At 45.5% G+C, this 27,797-nt stretch overlaps 1 protein-coding gene across 3 annotated transcripts in view; it reads right to left on the bottom strand.

Annotated features, from left to right (window-relative positions):
• Positions 1 to 2,076: 2,076 nt before the first annotated feature.
• LOC125751820 (anoctamin-2-like) overlaps positions 2,077 to 27,797 on the bottom strand; it is a 34,336-nt gene continuing 8,615 nt past the window's right edge. For all 3 annotated transcript variants that reach the window (XM_049031178.1, XM_049031167.1, XM_049031156.1), the window contains 14 exons: positions 27,494 to 27,576; positions 26,721 to 26,804; positions 26,427 to 26,504; positions 25,567 to 25,641; positions 21,848 to 22,049; positions 21,636 to 21,747; positions 20,480 to 20,537; positions 20,188 to 20,288; positions 19,602 to 19,750; positions 8,864 to 9,016; positions 8,558 to 8,610; positions 7,140 to 7,315; positions 6,236 to 6,341; positions 2,077 to 5,933 (listed from right to left, as the gene is read on the bottom strand). In XM_049031178.1, the coding sequence (XP_048887135.1) occupies positions 5,622 to 5,933; positions 6,236 to 6,341; positions 7,140 to 7,315; positions 8,558 to 8,610; positions 8,864 to 9,016; positions 19,602 to 19,750; positions 20,188 to 20,288; positions 20,480 to 20,537; positions 21,636 to 21,747; positions 21,848 to 22,049; positions 25,567 to 25,641; positions 26,427 to 26,504; positions 26,721 to 26,804; positions 27,494 to 27,576 (1,742 nt within the window). In that variant the 3' untranslated portion in view covers positions 2,077 to 5,621. The remainder of the gene's footprint in view (positions 5,934 to 6,235; positions 6,342 to 7,139; positions 7,316 to 8,557; positions 8,611 to 8,863; positions 9,017 to 19,601; positions 19,751 to 20,187; positions 20,289 to 20,479; positions 20,538 to 21,635; positions 21,748 to 21,847; positions 22,050 to 25,566; positions 25,642 to 26,426; positions 26,505 to 26,720; positions 26,805 to 27,493; positions 27,577 to 27,797) is intronic.

Here is a 27,797-nt window from a genome sequence, read left to right on the forward strand (position 1 = left end):
GGACAACACAATGCCTCAAACACTGCTATTTAACATTATTACTATTATCTGCACCTTCATAATGCATTTATGCAGCTTTAATATACATTCATAACAAACATATGATTACAATGTTTGTTATTGTCATATAAAATTTGTTATTAATGTATAGTGCTTAATATGATTAAGAGAGTCTTTCCCGCGTCCCCCAATTGGAGGGGGAAGCCAGGTGCCAGTCACACCAGAGGAGGCTGTGGAAACCTCCCGAAACAGAAGCAGAGGATGTCAGGATGGGTAATGCAGTTAGCTTTGATGCTGTACTATTCAGGGGAAATCTGTCTTAAGGCACTCTGTCTAGCCATTGACATGGTACTTGGCCACATAATCAATCTCTTACTCATTACATTGGGGGTTTACCAATGTAAGTTTGCCCCGTGTATTATCCTTTCCTACCATTATTTCCCCCAGCATTATTATTATCATTATTAATTCAGGCATTGTGCAGTATGAAATGGTTGTTGAGTTGCTCTTATGAGGAACTGCAGCGGGAGGGGCTGCAGTGGAAGGAATTGCAGTGGGAGGGGCTGCAGTGATATAGCTTTTGGCTGCCATCAGTCACATGCAGTGGGGATGAAAATGTGTCAGTGTGGAAACAAACATTCAGCAATATGTCCATTTCTTCAATAAAAGAATGACCAAATTTCTCCTAAATGACAGGAAAGTAGTTCTGTAATGATGGCAGCAATAATTATCTTCTCCATAGCATAACGATCTTTATTTTCGAATGTATATTTAAATAGCTCTTAAACACCTACAATTGGTTTTAACTTTGAAACGTTTCATTGTATTCAATTTCATTGCAAATAGAATAGAATTAAAGGCAACATAGAAGAATCTGCTTACACGACACTCCTAAGGAGCTTATCCAAATCTCGTCATTATGATCTATACCAGCAGATCTATTCTTCCCTGCATAATGTGGATGACAAATTCTGCACTATAGACTTTGTTTAGTTTTTGCTGAACCTCATTCAACTTTTTTGGAGAATAAAGAGAGTTATGCTCTATTTGCATGTAACAGTTTTAGGACCAAGAATTATTGTTGTCACTGTTGACTGAAATCATTTAATGATCAAATATATGTGGTTTCATAAGTGTGTTTTAAGAGTGCAGCATATAGCCAGTTCACGACTTCCTCAGGTTGATGTTCTGTGCATTTGCAAAAACACCAATGACTCGGTTGCTTTTCCTTTTCTTCCCTTCCTTCATTATGCAGCTGCTATCATCCATCCATCCATTTTCTGAAATTACTTACCTCATTCAGGGTCACAGGGGTCTGCAGCCTCCCCTAGAGGCTATAGGTGCAAGGCAGGGAACCGCCCAGGATGGGGCACCAACCCACCACACGCAGCTGCCATCATTGAGTCTTTAATTAATAACTGCTTCTTAAATGTAATGATGATTGCAAGATTTACGCAATTATTAGAGAATAAAAGAACCAGTCACCGAATCTCCATTGACTGTCATAGACTGATATGTGAAGAACTCATCAATATTGATTTATACCATAAGTACTTAAAACACATTCCTTCAAAGTATCCATGTTGGTTATGAATCTCACTCTTCTTATTACATAACCTTAGCTTCACATTTTCCTGGTCTAAAATTGCACCAGATGACTAAGTTCATTGTTTGATAGAAATTCCTGCAATTAAACCCTTTGGACCATCTGTTACACCACCATACATATTGGCAGGGTGCTCAAGTTATGTACATCCAGTTGCCACCACCCATCCATGTAATTAGTCTGCAAAACAAACCCCTTACTATTAACTGCCAAATTTGTTTGTTATTGTCTGTACTCTCAGCTAAGCTGTAACTACAGTGCCAGTCAGACTGCAGCCTCTGTGTCATGCATCGTATTTTATAATTGTCCTAGAATTCTTATGTATATTTAAAAATCAGGTTTCATGAGTTTCTAACCACAAAACAACCGACAAACAGTTATTTTAAACAGAGAAGGGATCATTTAACGCAATTTAAGATGCATGGAGGCCAATCGAGGCCAAACCAAGCTGAATTTACTTTCCTTTACAATTGGAATCCAGGCTGAGGTTATGCAGTAATAACTGTGATACAGAAATAATATTAAAATGAGTGGTGTTGCATAGTTTCAACATCCAAATGCCATTAGATCCGTCCATCCCTCCATCCATTTTCCAACCACAGGAACCCAGGCAGAGCCTGTCCCAGGCAGCACAGAGCACAGGGCAGGGATATACCCAGGACCGGATGCCAGGCCATTGCAGGCAGTGCACGACTGGGGTTAAAAATTGCCCCTGGGTCCCCCGAGATTCAGCCCGGCCCTGATCGTAGGGCACATTCACACATACATTCATGTGAAATTTAGAAATACCAGTAAGTAGTCATGGACAAAATTACGCTTCTTGAACCATTTGCTGTATTCCGTGACCCCAAGTGAACATGCAAGATCTACACAAACAGAACCATGGTCAGGGGTCAGGCCTATAAGCCCACAGGGTGAGGCCACAGTATTACATTTTCACCTACACTGATAAATCACAATCATCACGTGCACAAACCACAACGCACTTCCGGAAGTCTCCATGGGATGTCAAGGACACTTCATTTAATCCGAAGTCCCATGAACAGGCGTAAATATTCTGTGTCCAGTTCCCACAAATCACAATTGAAATCAATCAGATAACTAATAACATTATAGATTTAGTATATAATTGATATTATTGTAAGATTATCACAATGTTTCAAATATGGGGATCATTGCACAACAGGCAATACACCCTGAGACAATAAATCATTAAGTTAAAAACTAATAAAAACTGCAATAATGAATTCATTTTTCCCAAGCTGTGGAGCATACAATAGCATTTCATAATCTGTTTATACATACACAATGCCCACAAGTTTAGATATTTGCCATTTTTGTCCTGTTTTGGTATCTTCCAGACATCCACTAATTCCTGCCATGTTTAAAACTGGAACAAATAGCGGTATTCCTCCATTAGCTTAGTTTGTTTAGCAGCAACCTGATATACAACATCCTCGTCAAATGAATGACTGCAGTACAGCTGTCCACCAGAAAGCACAGTTTCAGGGACGGCAGCATCAGCAGTCGAATGGACTGCAGTGTAACCACTTTGCACACTTTGTCTTCCTCTTAAATTGCACTTCGAGTATTTGTATCTCAGAGTTCCGTACATCCATGGATTGACCTTTGTATTTACTGTTTAACAGTATTCCATTTTCCTTTGTTTGTTAAGTTTATCCTCTTGAGCTCTTACACATTTACTGTCCCAAACAGAAAATGGAATACTGTTAAACGGGGGGGGGGGGGATCACATATCCATTGGACCCTTGAACAGGACCCCTAACCCCAAGAGATGCTCCAGAGGTGTGAAATAAATGGCTGGACCCTCCACTCAGACCCCATGCTTTGCTCTTACCAGTATATATGTGTATGTATGTCTGAAAAGAGAGCGAGGTGGGCTACGTGAAAAGATTCATTCCAATGTACTTTTGCAAATGAAGCATACTGTAATTTTTCCTTTATCTCCTCAACTCCCAGCTGGGACTTACCACCAGATATGGTACGTCGGATTATTATTTTTTGTTTGCAAAGAAAGACAAGGAAACTGATTAAAAGTATAACAATTAAATAAAATAACCTAAACCTTTTTGGATGTCTTGGAATGTCATCTCGTATTTGTTGTAAGTTCCGCTAAACTTCCATGTCTGAAACTCCGGTATATTCCTTCCAGACAGGCCAATGGACTCACCCGCCACTCTAGCGATGTCATGGGCCCAGCAGAGGCAGGCTCATCGTCCGCCCATTAACTCCTCAAAACTCATTCCCAGAGAGCTTCTCCTAGTGAGTAATGTGCGTGTCTCAACAATATATGTTTTGATTCCTGGCCTAAGACCATCAATGTCACCGAAAGGGGAAAGTGCACCATTATTAACTGCATATTTGTTTGCTGGAGACGGGGAGAAACGGGTGTCTCCAGTACTGCAGGTCTGCATGCCATGGAGGCAGAGAGACAGACGTGTGGCCGCATGTCTCTGCACATGTCTGTAAATCTATGTCTATATAAATATATATCACACTTGGTTCAAGCAGCATAATGACATTGTCTCAAACCTGCTTTTAAGACACATTGCAGATGCAGCTCTATAAAGAACAAACATGAAACAGCTTTGCACATTATCTGGCAAGGCACAAATTCAGATTACAAGTTAAACCAGAACTAAGCTGAGGTTTAAGCCTGAGAGTTTTGGGCCTTGTGTTGCTCCCTGGAATAAACAGCTATACCCAGAAACCCATTATTCATATTATTCACACCGGAATCATACCAGCCGGCCCTTCGCACTTCCTACCCTACTGTGCCAGTGGAAATCACAACACACAGGCACACCTATTACACACACACAGCCACGAACAACATCGACTTATCCTGATTTCCACATACATATTTCCTCACCTCAACCAAATTCAAAAACTTTGGCATTTTTAGTTCCTTTAAAAATATTGAAATTCTATATATTTTTACTATATAATTCTATATAGCTCTTCAAGAGCTATCACAGCATTTGCTCATTTCTGGAAACACCCTCACAAGACAGCTTATAACATAAACATGCTAATGCTAGCATGTTTGTATATTAGATATGCTGTGAATGTAGCATACTGGCACACTTAACAGTAGCATTGCGGTCACTGGAGTCATTCTGAAATAATATAGCTTCATACGTAATGCTTAATGATTAATTCCTTAATAGTAGTTTATAGTCTATGGTTAAAACGCAATCATTTTAATTATAGATTTGTTGGACTTCTCAGTACTGAAGGGTCTTCCTGAACACATCCATTTTCCGGTCCTTAACACAGGTCATGCATGTTTCCATGGTCTTGAACACAGTGGTACAGACTTTCCAAGAGTTCAAATGTCAACATTTGTACTATGAAAAAGTAACCGTTTTAAGTATTTATAAAAGACTGTGCTTAAGTAATTTCCTTGAATTAGGTCAGCACATGCAATTTGCTTTCAAACAAGAGTCCACATGAAGTGGCAGAATCCATATATGAAAAGCTCTGCATGATAATATTTGATTATGACGCTTATGTTTTGGTTTCTCTTAAAATCTAATTTTTTTGTCAGTTACCTGCATAGAACTTGGTAGAAGTGCTGTGACAGTCAGTGAATGAGGCAAAAATACATTTTGATTCTCCTCTTTCCATCCAAGGTATCTGGTTTGTGGTACCACTCTAGAATACAAATTCAGAGTTAAGCAATCTTGCGCTTAAAAACATCGCCCCCCGTTCCTCCATTGCCAAAATGTCCTTCCGCTTCTGCACCGTTTCCCCAAAAAATATTTAGAAACGGTACAAGCATCACAGACTGAAACCCAGCTCTGACTTTAAATGATTTCAGGCAAAAAATGAAGATGAAGAGACAGATGATTGACTTCGTGCCAGTTTTGGCCCAGTGAAGGTCTTGTGCTGACATGGCAGCCTAACACCATGGACACACCCACTCATGTCGACCACGGTAGATTGTGCATCCACAGAACTGCAGTGTCCTCCATTTCATGGCTGCTGACCCTCAAACCTCTGGGTGTGACGCTTTGTCAATGGGGGACGGCTCTCTGCAGAACTGGCTGAAACTGGCTGCACGACCTCGTTTCTGGGGCTTCCCTGTCCGCACGGGGCGCTGGTGAACTTGCAAGGCCTCGCACTGGCTTTTGGTCCCAGCTCCTTTGAGAAATAGACTGTGGATGAGCTTCAGCTTTTCTTTCTCTTCTTGCATGAAGACATCCACCATCAGGGACTTCTCCTTCCTGAGTTGCTCGCTGATATCCTTGGGCACATCAAGGATGAGCCAGTCGACCAGCACGCTCAGGAACATCACTAGGTTCTGTTCACAGACAAATGCATAGATCATTAGATTCTCTATCTAGAAATAAACGGACCCTGCACTGTACATCCTGTTTATTGTGTCCCATGCTATTGTAATCTGGAAATGCTAACCAAACCAGATGGAATCTAAGGCTTGGATCAATGGATTCAAAGTTGATTGGTTCATTCACTGAATGAGATTTATGACATTGGAATCTTGGATATTTGACACATTTGTGGTATTTGACACATATTTAAGCAAGTGCTTGAGTGGATTGATAAATCAAAGAGTCAGATATGAAGTGTCCTGATTAGAAATACCTGGAAGAAGATGACAAAGGCAAGCCGGATGGCCAGGATGGTCCAGTAGTGTTTGGATAGCTGGTAGGCTTCGGGGGACCAGGGTGGCTCCCTGTAGTCCTTGTACCTGCAAATCCAAGAGGGAAGGCTGTGAGACGCATGAGCCAGGAAGCAATCAGATGCCGTAAACCAGCACAGGCTGTCTCTCACAGCCCAGCAAATGGCAAATCAACAGATGCTGTGAACTTCCGTTGCCATTAAGTCATCCAAACATCCAAAGACTCTCTCAATAACACAATTCCATGCTCACATCAGAGACTTGACCTATTCATTCATTTATTTATGCTGATCGTTTGAAAAAAGGTCTGGGTCAATGGCGGCATTTTATGTCCTTTGTCGGGACAGGCACCTATATCCTATTTAAGCCAATGGAGATTTGAGCATCAATTAAGTTCAGTACAGCACTTCATTGAGAGTGACAGCTTAAAGGAAAGCCAGATTCTGCCTGGGTCACAGGTGTCAGATGATCAGATGCTGCTCCTAGAATATTCCTTCAGAGCCTCCAACATATTGAAGTGCTTTTGTAGATCAACGCTAAAATAAAATTTGTTGAATTCCTGTACATTGTGACTTTGGGAATTTCACCTTTTTCATAATGGTTCACGATGAGTTAAACCAAACCTTTTGACAGCAACGTCCGGCAAGACTCAGAAGCATTTATTATACAAAACAAGCTTATTCTACTTAAGTAGTGGATTGAGCGTCCTTCACGTGGAATCCATCAGATCTTGCACCATTATTGAGAGCCTGTGAGACTTCGTCTTGTCATTCATCTCATGTTGTCTCATCTCATCTATTATCTCATCTTATCTTCTGTCTTATCATGTCTTTTCCTGCCTTGTCTTTATACTATGAGTGGCCTCACCTGCATATCATGATGTTTTGCTGGGAAGAACTGGGAGCCGTCCCAGGCTTGAGGTCGCTGACATTAAAGTAGGACAGGGTGTGGTTGATGAAGCCATGCAAGGTGCCAGTATCACTGTACATGTACTGGTAGACGAGGCGTGGGATGAAGTCTGACGTGAAGGAGATGACAAACGCCTGCGGAGAGTCAGACACACGGCTGGATCAGCTAAGGCTGCACTATGTCTGTCGTGAAGGAGAGCTCCACCCGCAGGCAGTCAGGAATTGTAGCGCATCATTAACAGCCGTCGAAAGACAGGTCTGGACTGGATCCTAATTCAATCTGGGTAACAGATGGGTTTACCACTGTTATTTCTCAATAATGGTGCTTGTGTGCAGTTTTTAATATAATTAAAATAACATTAAATGAACATAAATATTAATAATATAGTAATGATCTAGTGAATTATGAAATATATTTGAGCCCCATGGATAACATTGTCTGAATAAATCAGTGTTTCCCAATCCAGTCCTTGGGGACTCACAGCAGTCCATGTTTTTGCAAAAACATGGACCATCTGACAGGGAGCTCAGCGGGAGCAAAAACATGGACCATCTGACAGGGAGCTCAGCGGGAGCAAAAACGTGGACCATCTGACAGGGAGCTCAGCGGGAGCAAAAACATGGACCGGCTTTGGGTTCCTGAGGACTGGATCAGGAATATATATGATAATAAATGATACCTGTATCTTGAAGGTCATAGACCAACTAGATGATGGACTGTGACCTTGTGCTGAACCTCCAGTCTTTCTTATTCAATCTAAGAGAGTGTGCAAATCACCTCACATATATGGGTGAATGGATTTGGTACATTATTACCCTTTGCCATTTCAGGGATACAAGGCAAAACCTATGAATTGAGCAAGAAGTCAGTATTTTACAGTATGTCAATACACATTGCATGCATGAATGATGGTCTCTCATCCTATGACAAGGTTAACAGCAGCCTAGAACTGAAAATGATAACAGGAAATGTAAGGATCTTACCAGCCAAGAGATATTTCTTTTGAATGGCTTTAAGCCAGAAGTAATTTCTGTAAGGTCTGCCCCATTACCCAAGCTTTGCCCACAAACATATAGACTGCTAAAACTTAGAGCTTACATTATTTCCTTAATTCCATACATCCCTTTGAATTAAGCTGATAAAAGTTAAGGGTATATAAACAAGAAAGAAATATTTTCTGGGCAACTATCACTTGCCAAAGAAGTCATAGCATAAGTGGTGATATAATTTATTCTTTCTAGAATTGTGTAGAATGTTGGCCCCACACTGCAAGCAGACAGATTGATTAGGGACATTCCCCAGTCTGTAGAGAGGAGGCAGGTTTTTATCAGTGTCACACTCTCCACTGTCAGGTGCTGTCAGTGTGAATCACTTACATTGATAATGACGGAGAACTTGCCAATGCCACTGATAATGTTATACCAGATACCTACAGGAAACAGAAAAAAGGAAAACAAACAAGTAGCTTCATCATGTCAGCAGGGGCCATTTTTAAATGAATTGCATGCTCTTATGGAAGTAGCAATAACTCTTGCGATTATTCATGGGAACGTAAAACTTTACCTTTTTTTTAATTTTAATGATTACGCAGACCAGTAAAAATAGCTGTTCGTTAGAAATGTGTAACACTCTAAAACTACGAAGCAAATAAGCTAAGCAAAGTAGAGTGGGTGAGAGATAACCTATATCCTTAGCTCTCATGGCGTCGGGCCGACGTAACTCCGTGATGAACTTCTTGGCATCCAGGCGGATCTCGATTATGTTGTTGAGCAGAGCCAAAAGGGGGGCGAGGGGGAAGGAGGCCACGAAGAGAGAGACGAAACCAAACTGGATGACTGCAGTGGAGAAGCGAAAGCACAGAGGAACGTGAACATCCGACATGAGAGCATCCGGAGTTACCAGGCAAGCGAACCTGCCGCCCAAAACAAACACGAGGGATAACCTTCTGTGCTAAACTAGTGTGCTAGTAGTAGTTAGTAGGCTGTTAATACTCACAACATGCTTGTTTAATCTGCTGGAAATAACCAGTTATCACAGAAAAAATCAAAACAAAACTTTACCAAGAATTAAAGTATCTCAGAGTTTCAGACCTTAAAATTGTAAAATCTTGTATCCATTTTACAGTGTATAGCCTTTTTAAGGCATAACTGTAAAGATGCTATATGTACAGCCTTTGCATTTTTAAACATCATCTGCTAATGTAATCATATCAAGAGATGAAAACCTTCAATGTTGTAACTTTATTAAGATCTTAATAAATTGTATATATAGACTGACCAAAAATAAAAATGTAACACTCAACCATTTCAATTATTTTATTGAAAAGAAATTCAGAATTTGAAATCTGATGGCTGAAATGGATCCATTAGGCTGTCTAGTCAGTTACCCTGAAAAACAAGGTGGTTCATGGAAAAGAATTCCCACACTTGTATCTGGTGTGAGCACCATCTGCCCATTGCACCACAACACATCTCATTAGAGTTCACTGTGTTCCACTGTGCATCTTCTGGCTGAACCTGTCTGATATTACTGCACTGGTCCAGAGCACCCCAAAGATGCTCAATGGGCGACATGTCTAATGAGCATGGAAGCCAAGTCGTCTGTGATTATGAAGTCGGCTGGACGTACTGCCAAACGTAGTGGCGGCTTAGGGTACAGAAATGCACATTGAAAATCCTGACAATGGCTATCGTGGATAGAACACGCGAATGACACAGCCTTGCAAAACTCGTTGTCGATCTGTTGCCATTCTGCACACTTTCAAACATTCAGCTTTACTATCATTGTACATTTTGTTTGAAAGGCAGTTTGGCAAAGTGAAAAATAGTGCAAGAGTGCTAGAAACAGCTGTGCAATATATACCTGTGTGATAAATAAATCATTAAAAATGTATGTATATACCTTTTCTTTTTTATGCTAAATGTGCTTAGCCCCCCAAATATAACATTTTGTCGTGCTGCAACCTCTCACTTTTCAAAATTTCTTGGTTTTTTTATTTACAGATGCTATCATCAGACTTTGCAACCAGAAAGACTTGATTTGCATATTATATGAACCTGCAGCTCATTTGCATTGAAAGCACATTTTTAGTTATTTCTGGGCAGCAACTGGGCAGGATCTTGCTTGTCTTGCTTAAGGACGCACCACTACAAAATACTTATGCCAGATTTGATAAATTTGTTTTGTGCTTATATATTTTTTTCTCTTCGTGCACATTTTTCACAATGAAATTTACATGAAGTGAGGCACCACGCCACAGGTAGCACAGACTCTTTTTTACTTTTCATTTCTAAAAGACAGAACAAAAAACATTTAATGAATTTCAATTAACATTTAAAGCATGCTTAAAATGTGAAAATGCATTCACCTGTTAAATCTAAAGGAACTGTTTGTTTAGATAGAAACAACATCCAAATAGAAACAGAAGATTATGCTGGAAAAGTGGTATAAAAATTTATGACACTGATTTGCTCTGAGTGGGGGAACAATGCAAGGAATAATAATAATAGTGACCCAAAATGTTAGTAAAAAGACATTCCATGAAATTTAAAATATGCTGCATAGCCAGTTACACCCCCAGCACACCCCAAGTAAAGATAAATACAGGAAGACAATAAGTGGCATGTTCCCCAAGAACAGATCTCTAGGTAACCAGGTATGTAAAAACAGACAATCTATGTCCCTTCTAGACTGGGTGTTGGAAGCCTCCTGTGACTCACCCCTACCTGAGTGCGGTGAAGGGGCTCCCCTTAACGGCGGCCGGGCACAGATAGTTTTTCCTTGCTTGAAAGACGATTTCTGCAATTTTTGTATCGCTTTGCAAAACTAAAATCCATCTTCGGCGGTCATTACTGACAGACAGCAAATCCTGTGCTAACACACCAACGCAAACAGGCTACACCTACACTTCTTCTGTTAGGCTCAGTGGTACCTGCGATAAAAAGCCGCGTGACGAATGAACACGCTGAGCCAGCACACTTCCTCTAGGAGATGTAAATATCCTCGTTAACTTAAATCTACTCCAGTGCGGCCTTAAATCCTTTATTAAGTTCCACGCCCAAATAATAATATACTTACTATACAATATCTTCCTGGATGTCACATATTTAGTAACATTCATACCCCTTATTTACTGATTAAATAACACTAAAATAATACAAAAAATGTTAATTATATGCACAAAATGTAGTCAGATGTCCCTAATCTGTAGCTCTGTACGAAATTTGCAGCACTTGTGTTGACTGATCCTGTATATTTGAATATTAAGTGAAAATGTGTCGGATTGGAGCACTGTGGGCCTTTCCTCCATCCCATACCAAACCTCGCTTTAAGTGGCTTGTACTAGCCTGTACTTTGGGTCCTATCAGTTCTTCTAATGTAAATAAAAGAATAATCACAGCTGCCATCATTACTAGCTCACCCCCTCTCCTCTGCACTCTTCTCTCCCGTTGACACTCATATCTGACACACACTATGCATGCTGTTCCCGTCATTGTCGTTATTCCTTCCAGAGGGACTTCAGCCCCATGCTGCCATGGCGACATGCCCTATTAGCTACCAATAGGCGTATCCAGTATGGTGAAAAAAACTTGCATGCATTGCAGAGGGAATAAGGATTGTCTCAAACTGCATTCTGGGGCTGCTTTTCTAACCCTCTCCCTGGGGTAGGAGGAGCTTGGGGGCCTGGCTGAGCATGCAGCACCTGACACATGCCTGGGCTAGCAGACTCACAGCCAGGGGACAGGCAGTCCGCTGGTGCTATCACAGGCCTCGTCTGTCCTGTCCAGCCTAAAGAATCACAGACTGATGGGAAACAGACAATATCCAGGAGACAGGCAGCCCGCTAGGACTGTCACCAGCCTCGTCTGTCCTGTCCAGCCTAAAGAATCACAGACTGATGAGAAACAGACAATAACCAGGAGACAGGCAGCCCGCTGGGACTGTCACCAGCCTCGACTGTCCTGTCCAGCCTAAAGAACCACAGACTGGTGGGAAACAGACAATAACCAGGAGACAGGCAGCCTGCTGGGACTGTCACCGGCCTCGTCTGTCCTGTCCAGCCTAAAGAATCACAGACTGATGGGAAACAGACAATATCCAGGAGACAGGCAGTCCGTTGGGACTGTCACCGGCCTCGTCTGTCCTGTCCAGCCTAAAGAATCACAGACTGATGGGAAACAGACAGTATCCAGGAGACAGGCAGTCCGCTGGGACTGTCACCGGCCTCGTCTGTCCTGTCCAGCCTAAAGAACCACAGACTGATGGGAAACAGACAATATCCAGGAGACAGGCAGTCCGTTGGGACTGTCACCGGCCTCGTCTGTCCTGTCCAGCCTAAAGAATCACAGACTGATGGGAAACAGACAGTATCCAGGAGACAGGCAGTCCGCTGGGACTGTCACCGGCCTCGTCTGTCCTGTCCAGCCTAAAGAACCACAGACTGATGGGAAACAGACAATATCCAGGAGACAGGCAGCCCGCTGGTGCTATCACAGGCCTCGTCTGTCCTGTCCAGCCTAAAGAATCACAGACTGATGAGAAACAGACAATAACCAGGAGACAGGCAGCCCGCTGGTGCTATCACAGGCCTCGTCTGTCCTGTCCAGCCTAAAGAATCACAGACTGATGGGAAACAGACAATATCCAGGAGACAGGCAGCCCGCTAGGACTGTCACCAGCCTCGACTGTCCTGTCCAGCCTAAAGAATCACAGACTGATGGGAAACAGACAATATCCAGGAGACAGGAAGCCCGCTGGTGCTATCACAGGTCTCATCTGTCCTGTCCAGCCTAAAGAACCACAGACTGATGGGAAACAGACAATATCCAGGAGACAGGCAGCCCGCTGGTGCTATCACAGGCCTCGTCTGTCCTGTCCAGCCTAAAGAACCACAGACTGATGGGAAACAGACAATATCCAGGAGACAGGCAGCCCGCTGGTGCTATCACAGGCCTCGTCTGTCCTGTCCAGCCTAAAGAACCACAGACTGATGGGAAACAGACAATATCCAGGAGACAGGCAGCCCGCTGCTGCTATCACAGGCCTCGTCTGTCCTGTCCAGCCTAAAGAATCACAGACTGATGAGAAACAGACAATAACCAGGAGACAGGCAGCCCGCTGGTGCTATCACAGGCCTCGTCTGTCCTGTCCAGCCTAAAGAACCACAGACTGATGGGAAACAGACAATAACCAGGGGACAGGCAGCCCGCTGGTGCTATCACAGGCCTCGTCTGTCCTGTCCAGCCTAAAGAACCACAGACTGATGGGAAACAGACAATAACCAGGGGACAGGCAGCCCGCTGGTGCTATCACAGGCCTCGTCTGTCCTGTCCAGCCTAAAGAACCACAGACTGATGGGAAACAGACAATATCCAGGAGACAGGCAGCCCGCTGGTGCTATCACAGGCCTCGTCTGTCCTGTCCAGCCTAAAGAACCACAGACTGATGGGAAACAGACAATATCCAGGAGACAGGCAGCCCGCTGGTGCTATCACAGGCCTCGTCTGTCCTGTCCAGCCTAAAGAACCACAGACTGATGGGAAACAGACAATATCCAGGAGACAGGCAGCCCGCTGGTGCTATCACAGGCCTCGTCTGTCCTGTCCAGCCTAAAGAATCACAGACTGATGGGAAACAGACAATATCCAGGAGACAGGCAGCCCGCTGGTGCTATCACAGGCCTCGTCTGTCATGTCCAGCCTAAAGAATCACAGACTGATGGGAAACAGACAATATCCAGGAGACAGGCAGCCCGCTGGTGCTATCACAGGCCTCGTCTGTCCTGTCCAGCCTAAAGAACCACAGACTGATGGGAAACAGACAATATCCAGGAGACAGGCAGCCCGCTGGTGCTATCACAGGCCTCGTCTGTCCTGTCCAGCCTAAAGAACCACAGACTGATGGGAAACAGACAATAACCAGGAGACAGGCAGCCCGCAGGTGCTATCACAGGCCTCGTCTATCATGTCCAGCCTAAAGAATCACAGACTGATGGGAAACAGACAATATCCAGGAGACAGGCAGCCCGCAGGTGCTATCACAGGCCTCGTCTGTCCTGTCCAGCCTAAAGAACCACAGACTGATGGGAAACAGACAATATCCAGGAGACAGGCAGCCCGCTGGTGCTATCACAGGCCTCGTCTGTCCTGTCCAGCCTAAAGAACCACAGACTGATGGGAAACAGACAATATCCAGGAGACAGGCAGCCCGCTGGTGCTATCACAGGCCTCGTCTGTCCTGTCCAGCCTAAAGAACCACAGACTGATGGGAAACAGACAATATCCAGGAGACAGGCAGCCCGCTGGTGCTATCACAGGCCTCGTCTGTCCTGTCCAGCCTAAAGAACCACAGACTGATGGGAAACAGACAATAACCAGGAGACAGGCAGCCCGCTGGTGCTATCACAGGCCTCGTCTGTCCTGTCCAGCCTAAAGAATCACAGACTGATGAGAAACAGACAATAACCAGGGGACAGGCAGTCCGCTGGTGCTATCACAGGCCTCGTCTGTCCTGTCCAGCCTAAAGAACCACAGACTGATGGGAAACAGACAATATCCAGGAGACAGGCAGCCCGCTGGTGCTATCACAGGCCTCGTCTGTCCTGTCCAGCCTAAAGAATCACAGACTGATGAGAAACAGACAATAACCAGGAGACAGGCAGCCCGTTGGTGCTATCACAGGCCTCGTCTGTCCTGTCCAGCCTAAAGAACCACAGACTGATGGGAAACAGACAATAACCAGGGGACAGGCAGCCCGCTGGTGCTATCACAGGCCTCGTCTGTCCTGTCCAGCCTAAAGAACCACAGACTGATGGGAAACAGACAATATCCAGGAGACAGGCAGCCCGCTGGTGCTATCACAGGCCTCGTCTGTCCTGTCCAGCCTAAAGAACCACAGACTGATGGGAAACAGACAATATCCAGGAGACAGGCAGCCCGCTGGTGCTATCACAGGCCTCGTCTGTCCTGTCCAGCCTAAAGAACCACAGACTGATGGGAAACAGACAATATCCAGGAGACAGGCAGCCCGCTGGTGCTATCACAGGCCTCGTCTGTCCTGTCCAGCCTAAAGAATCACAGACTGATGGGAAACAGACAATATCCAGGAGACAGGCAGCCCGCTGGTGCTATCACAGGCCTCGTCTGTCATGTCCAGCCTAAAGAATCACAGACTGATGGGAAACAGACAATATCCAGGAGACAGGCAGCCCGCTGGTGCTATCACAGGCCTCGTCTGTCCTGTCCAGCCTAAAGAACCACAGACTGATGGGAAACAGACAATATCCAGGAGACAGGCAGCCCGCTGGTGCTATCACAGGCCTCGTCTGTCCTGTCCAGCCTAAAGAACCACAGACTGATGGGAAACAGACAATAACCAGGAGACAGGCAGCCCGCAGGTGCTATCACAGGCCTCGTCTATCATGTCCAGCCTAAAGAATCACAGACTGATGGGAAACAGACAATATCCAGGAGACAGGCAGCCCGCAGGTGCTATCACAGGCCTCGTCTGTCCTGTCCAGCCTAAAGAACCACAGACTGATGGGAAACAGACAATATCCAGGAGACAGGCAGCCCGCTGGTGCTATCACAGGCCTCGTCTGTCCTGTCCAGCCTAAAGAACCACAGACTGATGGGAAACAGACAATATCCAGGAGACAGGCAGCCCGCTGGTGCTATCACAGGCCTCGTCTGTCCTGTCCAGCCTAAAGAACCACAGACTGATGGGAAACAGACAATATCCAGGAGACAGGCAGCCCGCTGGTGCTATCACAGGCCTCGTCTGTCCTGTCCAGCCTAAAGAACCACAGACTGATGGGAAACAGACAATAACCAGGAGACAGGCAGCCCGCTGGTGCTATCACAGGCCTCGTCTGTCCTGTCCAGCCTAAAGAATCACAGACTGATGAGAAACAGACAATAACCAGGGGACAGGCAGTCCGCTGGTGCTATCACAGGCCTCGTCTGTCCTGTCCAGCCTAAAGAACCACAGACTGATGGGAAACAGACAATATCCAGGAGACAGGCAGCCCGCTGGTGCTATCACAGGCCTCGTCTGTCCTGTCCAGCCTAAAGAATCACAGACTGATGAGAAACAGACAATAACCAGGAGACAGGCAGCCCGTTGGTGCTATCACAGGCCTCGTCTGTCCTGTCCAGCCTAAAGAACCACAGACTGATGGGAAACAGACAATAACCAGGGGACAGGCAGCCCGCTGGTGCTATCACAGGCCTCGTCTGTCCTGTCCAGCCTAAAGAACCACAGACTGATGGGAAACAGACAATATCCAGGAGACAGGCAGCCCGCTGGTGCTATCACAGGCCTCGTCTGTCCTGTCCAGCCTAAAGAACCACAGACTGATGGGAAACAGACAATATCCAGGAGACAGGCAGCCCGCTGGTGCTATCACAGGCCTCGTCTGTCATGTCCAGCCTAAAGAATCACAGACTGATGGGAAACAGACAATATCCAGGAGACAGGCAGCCCGCTGGTGCTATCACAGGCCTCGTCTGTCCTGTCCAGCCTAAAGAACCACAGACTGATGGGAAACAGACAATATCCAGGAGACAGGCAGCCCGCTGGTGCTATCACAGGCCTCGTCTGTCCTGTCCAGCCTAAAGAACCACAGACTGATGGGAAACAGACAATAACCAGGAGACAGGCAGCCCGCAGGTGCTATCACAGGCCTCGTCTATCATGTCCAGCCTAAAGAATCACAGACTGATGGGAAACAGACAATATCCAGGAGACAGGCAGCCCGCTGGTGCTATCACAGGCCTCGTCTGTCCTGTCCAGCCTAAAGAATCACAGACTGATGAGAAACAGACAATAACCAGGGGACAGGCAGTCCGCTGGTGCTATCACAGGCCTCGTCTGTCCTGTCCAGCCTAAAGAACCACAGACTGATGGGAAACAGACAATATCCAGGAGACAGGCAGCCCGCTGGTGCTATCACAGGCCTCGTCTGTCCTGTCCAGCCTAAAGAACCACAGACTGATGGGAAACAGACAATAACCAGGAGACAGGCAGCCCGCAGGTGCTATCACAGGCCTCGTCTATCATGTCCAGCCTAAAGAATCACAGACTGATGGGAAACAGACAATATCCAGGAGACAGGCAGCCCGCAGGTGCTATCACAGGCCTCGTCTGTCCTGTCCAGCCTAAAGAACCACAGACTGATGGGAAACAGACAATATCCAGGAGACAGGCAGCCCGCTGGTGCTATCACAGGCCTCGTCTGTCCTGTCCAGCTTAAAGAACCACAGACTGATGGGAAACAGACAATATCCAGGAGACAGGCAGCCCGCTGGTGCTATCACAGGCCTCGTCTGTCCTGTCCAGCCTAAAGAACCACAGACTGATGGGAAACAGACAATATCCAGGAGACAGGCAGCCCGCTGGTGCTATCACAGGCCTCGTCTGTCCTGTCCAGCCTAAAGAACCACAGACTGATGGGAAACAGACAATAACCAGGAGACAGGCAGCCCGCTGGTGCTATCACAGGCCTCGTCTGTCCTGTCCAGCCTAAAGAATCACAGACTGATGAGAAACAGACAATAACCAGGGGACAGGCAGTCCGCTGGTGCTATCACAGGCCTCGTCTGTCCTGTCCAGCCTAAAGAACCACAGACTGATGGGAAACAGACAATATCCAGGAGACAGGCAGCCCGCTGGTGCTATCACAGGCCTCGTCTGTCCTGTCCAGCCTAAAGAATCACAGACTGATGAGAAACAGACAATAACCAGGAGACAGGCAGCCCGTTGGTGCTATCACAGGCCTCGTCTGTCCTGTCCAGCCTAAAGAACCACAGACTGATGGGAAACAGACAATAACCAGGGGACAGGCAGCCCGCTGGTGCTATCACAGGCCTCGTCTGTCCTGTCCAGCCTAAAGAACCACAGACTGATGGGAAACAGACAATATCCAGGAGACAGGCAGCCCGCTGGTGCTATCACAGGCCTCGTCTGTCCTGTCCAGCCTAAAGAACCACAGACTGATGGGAAACAGACAATATCCAGGAGACAGGCAGCCCGCTGGTGCTATCACAGGCCTCGTCTGTCATGTCCAGCCTAAAGAATCACAGACTGATGGGAAACAGACAATATCCAGGAGACAGGCAGCCCGCTGGTGCTATCACAGGCCTCGTCTGTCCTGTCCAGCCTAAAGAACCACAGACTGATGGGAAACAGACAATATCCAGGAGACAGGCAGCCCGCTGGTGCTATCACAGGCCTCGTCTGTCCTGTCCAGCCTAAAGAACCACAGACTGATGGGAAACAGACAATAACCAGGAGACAGGCAGCCCGCAGGTGCTATCACAGGCCTCGTCTATCATGTCCAGCCTAAAGAATCACAGACTGATGGGAAACAGACAATATCCAGGAGACAGGCAGCCCGCTGGTGCTATCACAGGCCTCGTCTGTCCTGTCCAGCCTAAAGAATCACAGACTGATGAGAAACAGACAATAACCAGGGGACAGGCAGTCCGCTGGTGCTATCACAGGCCTCGTCTGTCCTGTCCAGCCTAAAGAACCACAGACTGATGGGAAACAGACAATATCCAGGAGACAGGCAGCCCGCTGGTGCTATCACAGGCCTCGTCTGTCCTGTCCAGCCTAAAGAACCACAGACTGATGGGAAACAGACAATAACCAGGAGACAGGCAGCCCGCAGGTGCTATCACAGGCCTCGTCTGTCATGTCCAGCCTAAAGAATCACAGACTGATGGGAAACAGACAATATCCAGGAGACAGGCAGCCCGCTGGTGCTATCACAGGCCTCGTCTGTCCTGTCCAGCCTAAAGAACCACAGACTGATGGGAAACAGACAATATCCAGGAGACAGGCAGCCCGCTGGTGCTATCACAGGCCTCATCTGTCCTGTCCAGCCTAAAGAATCACAGACTGATGAGAAACAGACAATAACGCCCTGCTTATTTCACACCCATCCTCTCTCAGCTACACTGGTTAGAAGTTCAGTCTCGGATCAAAATATTGCTTCCCACTTTTAAAGCTCTGCATAACCTCACTCTTCACTACCTCAGTGTACTATTGACTCCCTATTCACCCTCTTGCTCTCTCAGACCTTGTAATTATAATCTCCTTGCTCTTCCACGTACCAGACTTTCCACCATGTGTGGCAGGTCTATGAAACCTTCTTCCACAATCTCTCCATGACTGCTCTTCTTTCTCTCTCTTCATATCTGAATTAAAGACAGTTCTCCTCCATGAACATTTCTCTACTGTCTCTTCCTCATTACTGATCCCCCTCACTCCCCATAAAGCGACCTTGGGATTGTGGAAGGCGCTATATAAATGCAACCTATTATTATGATTAATATTAACAGACAATATGCTATGGCAGCCAAAGAGGGCAGCAGATGGGGGCGGGGGATGGAGACGGGAGGGGGGGGGGGAACTCACTCATCTCCATGTACTCAGGGGTCAGGCTGTTGAAGGGCTCCAGGTTGTAGTCCAGCTCCCACTGCTGGGGTGTCCTGGTAAGCTGGTCCTCCCTCTGCTCGGGAGCGGGGGCGTTCCCCTTCAGCATCCGGTACAGCTTCTTCAGCTTCCTGAATTACATTACAAGTTAGAGACGAAACACAGTTAGATAAGGAGAAAATTAATGTATTCATTCATTTGATCTCAGTCAATTAACCAAGATGACCTCCTTACTATGGGATTAAAATTAGGAGAATATGCAAGCCATTTAAAGCCAACAAGGACTTTAAAAACCTCCTCTCTTGAAATCATACTTTTAACCAGTAGAAGGTGATCCTATGGTTGCCTAATCCTGGAAACATAAGACAGGGGAACTTTCCGGACAGAATGCAAACCCATCACAGTGAGGCACTTAAGCGATTTCAGTCTGACATGGGGGAAACTTATCTGGAACCACGCTCTGACTTCCTCTATTACCTCCGGAACAATAAACACATGAGAGCCGGTGACATTGGGTGCCGCCTTTTCCTTCACAGGTGGGAGCGTCTGTTGGCGATTGGCCACTTACGGGATGCCGATCTCGAAGACGTTGTTCTGGATGAGCTGCTTTCCCAGCATGATGATACTGAGCTGGATGCAGAGCTCGATGAGGCACCCCCCCGGAGCACACTGCCCAGGGAGAGACACGTGAAGAACATGAGAACATATGAAAACACACTTTGGAGGCATAATGTTCGGTGAAAACTCCAGCTGTCACACATATCATACCTATATATACAATATCCACATACAAACTTATATCTTACACATGTGTTATATGGTTCATAGCCAGTAATCATTTTCAGGATAATCCTTCTCACCTCTTCCATTCGATGGCCATGGAAAACATACACATAGTCTCCAGGCCGGCCCGCAAACCTGAAACATCATGTTCAATATTCAAACTCACATCATCTCATGCATGTTTAACATTTTTATTTCCTCAGCTATGTAATACCCTGCCGGTCTCTGATCATGGGTTCTCCATCGGTGTGATATCCCTGCCCTGTTCCCTTCAGCAATTCTCCAGCTGTATAAGCAACCCAATGTACACTATATGGTCAATAGCATGTGGACAGCAGATTTTCCAAAATCCCAGTCCGCAACCAAGTCTATTAATATGAAGTAGGTCTATGTTTTGGTCCTATAACAGTCTCTGCTCCTCTGGGAAGACTTTCCATTAGATGTTGGAACATTGCTCGTGGGATTTACTCCATTCGGATTGGATATTCATGGGGCTGACCATGTTCCTTTCTGCTAGTTTGTGTGGCCCCCCCACTTTGCAACTGACCTACATTCCAGATGCTCCCACTTCACAGTCACTTCACTAGTTGCTGAGCACAGCAGCTTTAGTTAAGAGGAGACTGACTTGCCGAAAGGACGCCATCTTATGTTGGTGCCACATTGAATGTCACTAACCTCTTCTGTACAGCCACCCATTCTGCTGCAAATTTTGGTGGCTGAAGATTGTGTAGCTGTGTGCTTAATTATACACATATGTCTGCAATGGGTGAAACTTAATTAGCCAACCCCTTTCATTGAGAGGTGTCCATGTACTTTTGGCGATATATTGTATCTCCAGTTCTTTACCTAACCCACTATCACTGAACACCCAGTTAAACAGGTGAACAATTGCTTTGTAGGGTTTAGTCAAGCCCAAAATAGGCAGACCAGGGTAGGTTACCTTATAAAGCGGGTCATATCCCAGGTTATATAGGGTTAAAAGATTCAGGTTTTATGATCACATTTGTTTAGAGGAATGCAGTGAAATTCTTGTGCCACAGTTGCAGGGGACAGGTAAGTGCACGGGGGGGGGGGGGGGGGGCAAAATTACCAACAGCAGTGCAATAAAAAAAAAAATTGGAATTTTAGCTGCTACAGTGAGAAATAAAGTCAGAAGACAGATTTATTTCTCTACTGTTTCAAAGCCCACCTGGAGTTACTGGAGTTACTGGAATGGCCCTGGGTGTTACCTACCTTCCTTTGAAAAATGCCACATAGAAAATCGGAGCATAAGCGTTCATAAACTTTAGAAGAAAAGCTTTCAAAATCATGCGTTCTTCGAACTCTCCTTCAGTTTTAGGGATCTCTGTGGAAACATAAGTGAAGGTACTATTAGTGGGGAGGTTTTCCTCATCTTTCCCTTGACAGCAAGCCCTTAAGCATCTGATCATGTGACTACATCTAACCTAGCTCTGTGAGCCAGATGGCTGCAGCTCCATAGATCTCATCCAGGATAAGAATGACCACCAGGTTGATGATGACTGCTGTAGAGGTGACTACCACACGAACATTGGACCTTGTCTCAGCTTCAGGGTTCATGGCCATCAGGGCTGAGATGGTGATTCGATAGATGATCACTCCGAACACGACAGAGAACGTCAGCCCAAACTGTGAAAAAATGTGGAAAAAAGACAAGAATGGCGATGCAGTGATCCCTGTCTCCTCTGCTATCATTCTACTGGACCTGTCCACAGCTTCTGACACTGTCCACAGCTTCTGACACTGACCACAGCTTCTGACACTGACCACAGCTTCTGACACTGACCACAGCTTCTGACACTGTCCACAGCTTCTGACACTGACCACAGCTTCTGACACAGTCCACAGCTTCTGACACTGACCACAGCTTCTGACACTGTCCACAGCTTCTGACACTGACCACAGCTTCTGACACTGTCCACAGCTTCTGACACAGTCCACAGCTCCTGACACTGACCACAGCTTCTGACACTGACCACAGCTTCTGACACTGACCACAGCTTCTGACACTGACCACAGCTTCTGACACAGTCCACAGCTCCTGACACTGTCCACAGCTTCTGACACTGTCCACAGCTTCTGACACTGACCACAGCTTCTGACACTGACCACAGCTTCTGACACTGTCCACAGCTCCTGACACTGTCCACAGCTTCTGACACAGTCCACAGCTCCTGACACTGTCCACAGCTTCTGACACTGACCACAGCTTCTGACACTGACCACAGCTTCTGACACTGTCCACAGCTTCTGACACTGTCCACAATCAGATTCTGCTCTGAGCTCTTAGCATGGAATCAAAGGATCTTAAGTCAAAACTACACTAGTGGCTAAAATTGTGGAAATACTTCCCATTTTTAGAGATTGCGGAACTTTATTCCAGTTACTCCAGTTTCTTATTTAAATATTTTTTATTTATGAAACATTTGACAAATTAGGCCCACATCTCATAAAATGCTGGGGTTCTACAATCACCTCTTGCCTGCTCTGATACATCTCCCTCCGACTCCGCAAGACCTGTCACTTCAATCCGAACCCTACAAAATTTTCTCTGCTTATGATCTTCTTTCAGGCTATTTTCATAAATGGATACTTGATTTGTGCTCTGATGGCAATTTATCATACCTTAAAAAGGCACACTAACTGGCTTCACCATACTTCATATTGCTGTATTCCTATATTGTCATACTCCTGTATTGTAGAATAATACATTTGTATTACATCCAGTTTCTAACACAGAAATAGGATTACAGAGTGAACAGACTGTTACAACTAAGTTTCTCTGCATCCACGATATGCCAATAGATATAGAGCGGAGCCCGAACCCTCTGTGGATTATTGTCCTGGTGAACAGAAGGTGGAGGCAGCGCAGGGAAAGAAAGCAGAACTGGGGCTGCCAGGCGGGTATGCAGGAGAGGCTACAGAGGGAGCCACTCAGGCTGGCGCTCCCCAGCCTTTTACATGCGAATGCAAGATCGATCGCAAATAAAATGGAAGAACTGAGGCTACAGCTACCAGCCAACAAACTCGGAGTCCTGGGTGCAGCCATCCACACCCGACGCAGCCAGTCAAACAAACCAGAAGCACTGTGCAGACCAGCTGGCAGGGCTCATCACACAGACCTTTAACCTGTCCTTAGCCCAGTCTACTGTCCCTCCCTGCCTGAAGTCTCACAACCATCATCCCCGCCCCAAAAAAGATCCCTATCAGCAACTTGAATGACTTCCGTCCAGTGGCTCTCGCTACAGTCATTAAGTAGTGTTGAAATTGTTCCATCCACATTCGACCCGCACCAATTTGCGTACAGGAACAATAGGTCACCAGAGGACACCAAAGCCACGGCCCTCCACATAACTCCGACCCATCTGGATCAGAAGGGGAGCTCTGCCAGGCATGTCTTCGTTTTCTTCAGCTCAGCCTTCAACACTTCAGCATCCCAAACAGATTGGTAACTAAATTACACAACCTCAGTCTCCCACACTCCACCTGCCTCTGGATTAAAACCTTTCTAACTGACCATTCACAGAGAGTCAAAGTAGGCTCTCACCTTTCCTCAGCACTCAATTTCCACACTGTACACTCAATATAACCATGATTGCATCACCACCCACCCAAGTAATGGCATCATTAAATCTGCGGACGACACAACTGTGGTCGGGCTCATCGTGGGGGGGAATTAGTCCACATATAGGGGTGGAGTGGCAAGACTGTCACCAAGGTGAAGCAAGAACAACCTGACCCTCAACACCACAAAAGCTAAAGAAATTATTGTGGACTTCAGGAGAGACAGATCTGTCCTTCACCCAATGCACAGTGTGGAGTGGGTCCCAGCCTTCAGGTTCCTGGGCCTGCACCTGGACGAGGATCTGACCTGGAAAACCAACACCACTGTGCTGATAGAGAAGGCACAGCAACGACTGCACATCCCGAGGATCCTCAAAAAGAACGACTTAGCCGAGAAGCCGCTGGTGTCCATCTACAGGTGCTCAGTAGAAAGTGTGATGACTTACTGCATTCCCGTGTGGTTTGCCAGTTGCACTGGAGGAGAAACAATCTACGCTGCAGAGGGTCATTAACTCAGCCCAGAAAATCATTGGCTGCGCTCTCCTGTCCTTAGAGGAGCTCATCAAGGTCCTGCAGCTACAGAAGAGCCAGCAGCATCCTGCAGGACACATCACACCCAGCACACTGCCTGTTTGAACTGCTGCCCTCAGGCAGGCGGTACACAGCAATAACAGCTCATACAAACAGACTGAAAAACAGTACATAGCCCTGGGCCATCACTGTTATAAATAACAAACTGAAATGAAAGATCATCCAATCTCTCACTGCATAACTGTGCAATACTGATCATCCAGTCTCTCACTGCATAACTCTGTGCAATACTGATCATCCAGTCTCTCACTGCATAACTGCGTCTCAACTGTATTGTATGTCTGTACATATACACTATCTCATCTATATGTGCAATATGGACTACAGGGGAACGTCTCGCAACGGCCACAGTTGCAGCATAATGCACCATCTATCACTGTAACCGGCAACTGGGGTCGCGGCGGGGTCCGGAGACTATCCCAAGAACAAGGAGCACAGGGGGGGACCAACCCTGGGTGGGCACCAACACACCAAAGGGTGCACACACACACAGCCACACAATTACAGGGCCAGCTTAGAATCACCAATTAATCTACAGCACACACTTTAGAACTGTGGGAGGAGTCCCTGCTGGGGGCTCACGCAAACACAGGGAGAGCATGCGAACTCCCCACAGAAAAGATCTACACCTGACCTGGCGATCGAACCCAGCACTTTCTTGTTGTGAGGCAGCAGTGCCAACCATTGCACCACCGTGTTACCCACCCACAGCTGCATATGATTATTTATTTATTTATTTTTACATTGTATTTAGAAATGTAGCCTTTTAATTCAAATTTTTATTTCCATTTAAAATCATTTTGCATCCAATTCTGTTTTGCTTGTACAATGATAATAAAGATTCCGATTCTGATAAAAAGAGCCGGTCCCAGGTTCACCACATCCATCCATCCATCCATCCATTTTCCAAACCGCTTATCCTATTGGGTCGCGGGGGGTCCAGAGCCTATCCCGGACGCAATGGGCACGAGGCAGGAGGTTCACCACATACCATAAATAAGATGGAGGCCATGTTGAAAATGTACCCAGGCATCCAGTCAGTCCACCTTAGTTTCTCCTCTCCTGTCTGGTTTTGGTAAGACAGAGAAATACACTTAGAACACAGTCACAACTACATTTTCAGCATCCCCTTCAAGGGATGGCGACGGACATTTTGTTCACAGCTTTGTGAGTGTTTCAGCAGGATCATGTGATATAACCTGAAAAAATATTAGCGACAGATTAAACTCATTCAGCAACATCACATTAGTCACATTAGAAATTAAAAAATAAAAGGAAGAACACATTTCTTAGCATCATATTGATAAGATTTGTTTTACTAAGAAATGTTAATAAATGGTTTTCGGATGTGCTTCAGAATTCACAGTTAATAGTACTTGTGATATTTTGAGGCATATTTCTCAACAGTGCAAATGCTTTACTGATATCAGTCTGAAAAAAGCCATGTTTTGTTTTTTTTCCCTCTATGCAATTATCCAAATTAAAATTATTGGCAAAAGAAAATGAAAATGAACAGAGAATTATTACTGCCATATCTTGGACAGTTGATGAAATTCAGTAAACTTACGTGAGAATGGTTCTTTTTTAAGTTACATAGCGTTTTAGCACTGTTTTAGAAGAAGACTGGTGTGTCATATAAAATACACTGGGAAAAGCTAATCTTTTTGTTGTAGACTGAATTACAGCTAAATCGCACAGCAGCAAAAAGATGGAGATAAGCAGGAAGTCAAGTGCAGCCATCAGTGTTCCAATACGCCTGCAGCCGTATTCTGCTGTCAAGGTCTGTCCTTTAATGCTCCTGCTGCTACAAGCAGATGTACCCTTAGCTATGTGCAGCTGGCTTTGTATTACCTGGGCTGCTCCACCCAGGGCACTCAGAACACGCCTCCACTGGCCCACATCTGTAACATCCTCAGCCCCTCTCTCTGGCTGCAGGGGGAGATTTAAAAAAGGCTGAGACAGAATCACAGTCTTGAAAAGTTATGTCTAGCAAACAATTTAGAATAACATTGTCTGTCCACACAAGGTCCTGCTGAACCATATTTTTCTGCAGTCTCTGCCCTGTCAGTCACATACTGTCACTGTAGCCAACTTGACAAAATGACTGTGCTTCTTTTATGTTATATTTAGCAGAAGCAGCTTCACCTCATTCCTGTTCCTCTTTCTCTTTTTCCTCTTCTTCATTGTCTTCTTCAGTATAATGTTCTCATACTTCGGTCTTGAATGTTCCTGAGGATTCAGAAGCACAGTGCTGTACATTTCCAAACGTTGCTTCCGTTCCCATATTTCTATGACAGAGATGGTCAAAGGAGTGCTATTCTCACCAAAATCACATACAGCTACTCATTTTTATCTAAGCCATTAATACTAAAGACAAATTAAATTGACTAATCTTTGGTTAGGAACATCAATTTACTAGGACAGATGTTTCTAACTAAAAGAACTAACATGTTGAACGACATGAAAGCTATTATGTGTAACCACGTAAAAGAACTAATATCTTTAATTAAAAGAGCTAATATTTATAATCACATCAAAAACACCAAACCATAATTCGTTCCTGGAGGCAAAGATGGCATTTTGAAAGAGAAAATAACATTTTCATTACATAACACAGTGCATTAGAGAATATTAATCATTCTACGTTCATTTCTGCGCTTCAAACTGAGACTGAAACACATGATCAAATCTCAGAGCCAAAGGTTATACTTTAATGTAGGCCAGACATCAGAAATGAAGTACAAACTGGGCATCACATTGACATTGAGGACCAGACATCCATATCATTCAGATTTCTTGTCCTCTGCAGCTGCTGCTAAGGGAGAGATCATGCTAAGGAGACAGATCGTGTGGAACAGGGGCGTAAACAGCAATCAGTACTGCTAATTCTAGAGCTTTGCTTAAACATGGCCGCTCACCTCTTCCTCCTCCAGGCCGACCAGGTCCCACCGGTAAGAAAGACACATCTGCCTTCGCTTCCACAGCTCCAAAAACATAGCAGCTTTAGGAGGAGAACACAAAGTCCCGTTACAGAGGATCATTGCTATGCTTGCATTTTAAAATATTGCACATTTATAAGGCAGTGATGGAGGAAAATGGTGTCAAAGAAGATGCTTCAGGACTTGTTTTCCTCCCATATCGACTGTTCATGGCTGATCTTGAAAGCCGACCAGACCTGAGACCGGATGGAACTTTCACTAGACACTTAAGGCATCTACTCTG

Source organism: Brienomyrus brachyistius, chromosome 1, assembly GCF_023856365.1.
Source record: "Brienomyrus brachyistius isolate T26 chromosome 1, BBRACH_0.4, whole genome shotgun sequence".
Taxonomy (NCBI): Eukaryota; Metazoa; Chordata; class Actinopteri; order Osteoglossiformes; family Mormyridae; genus Brienomyrus; species Brienomyrus brachyistius.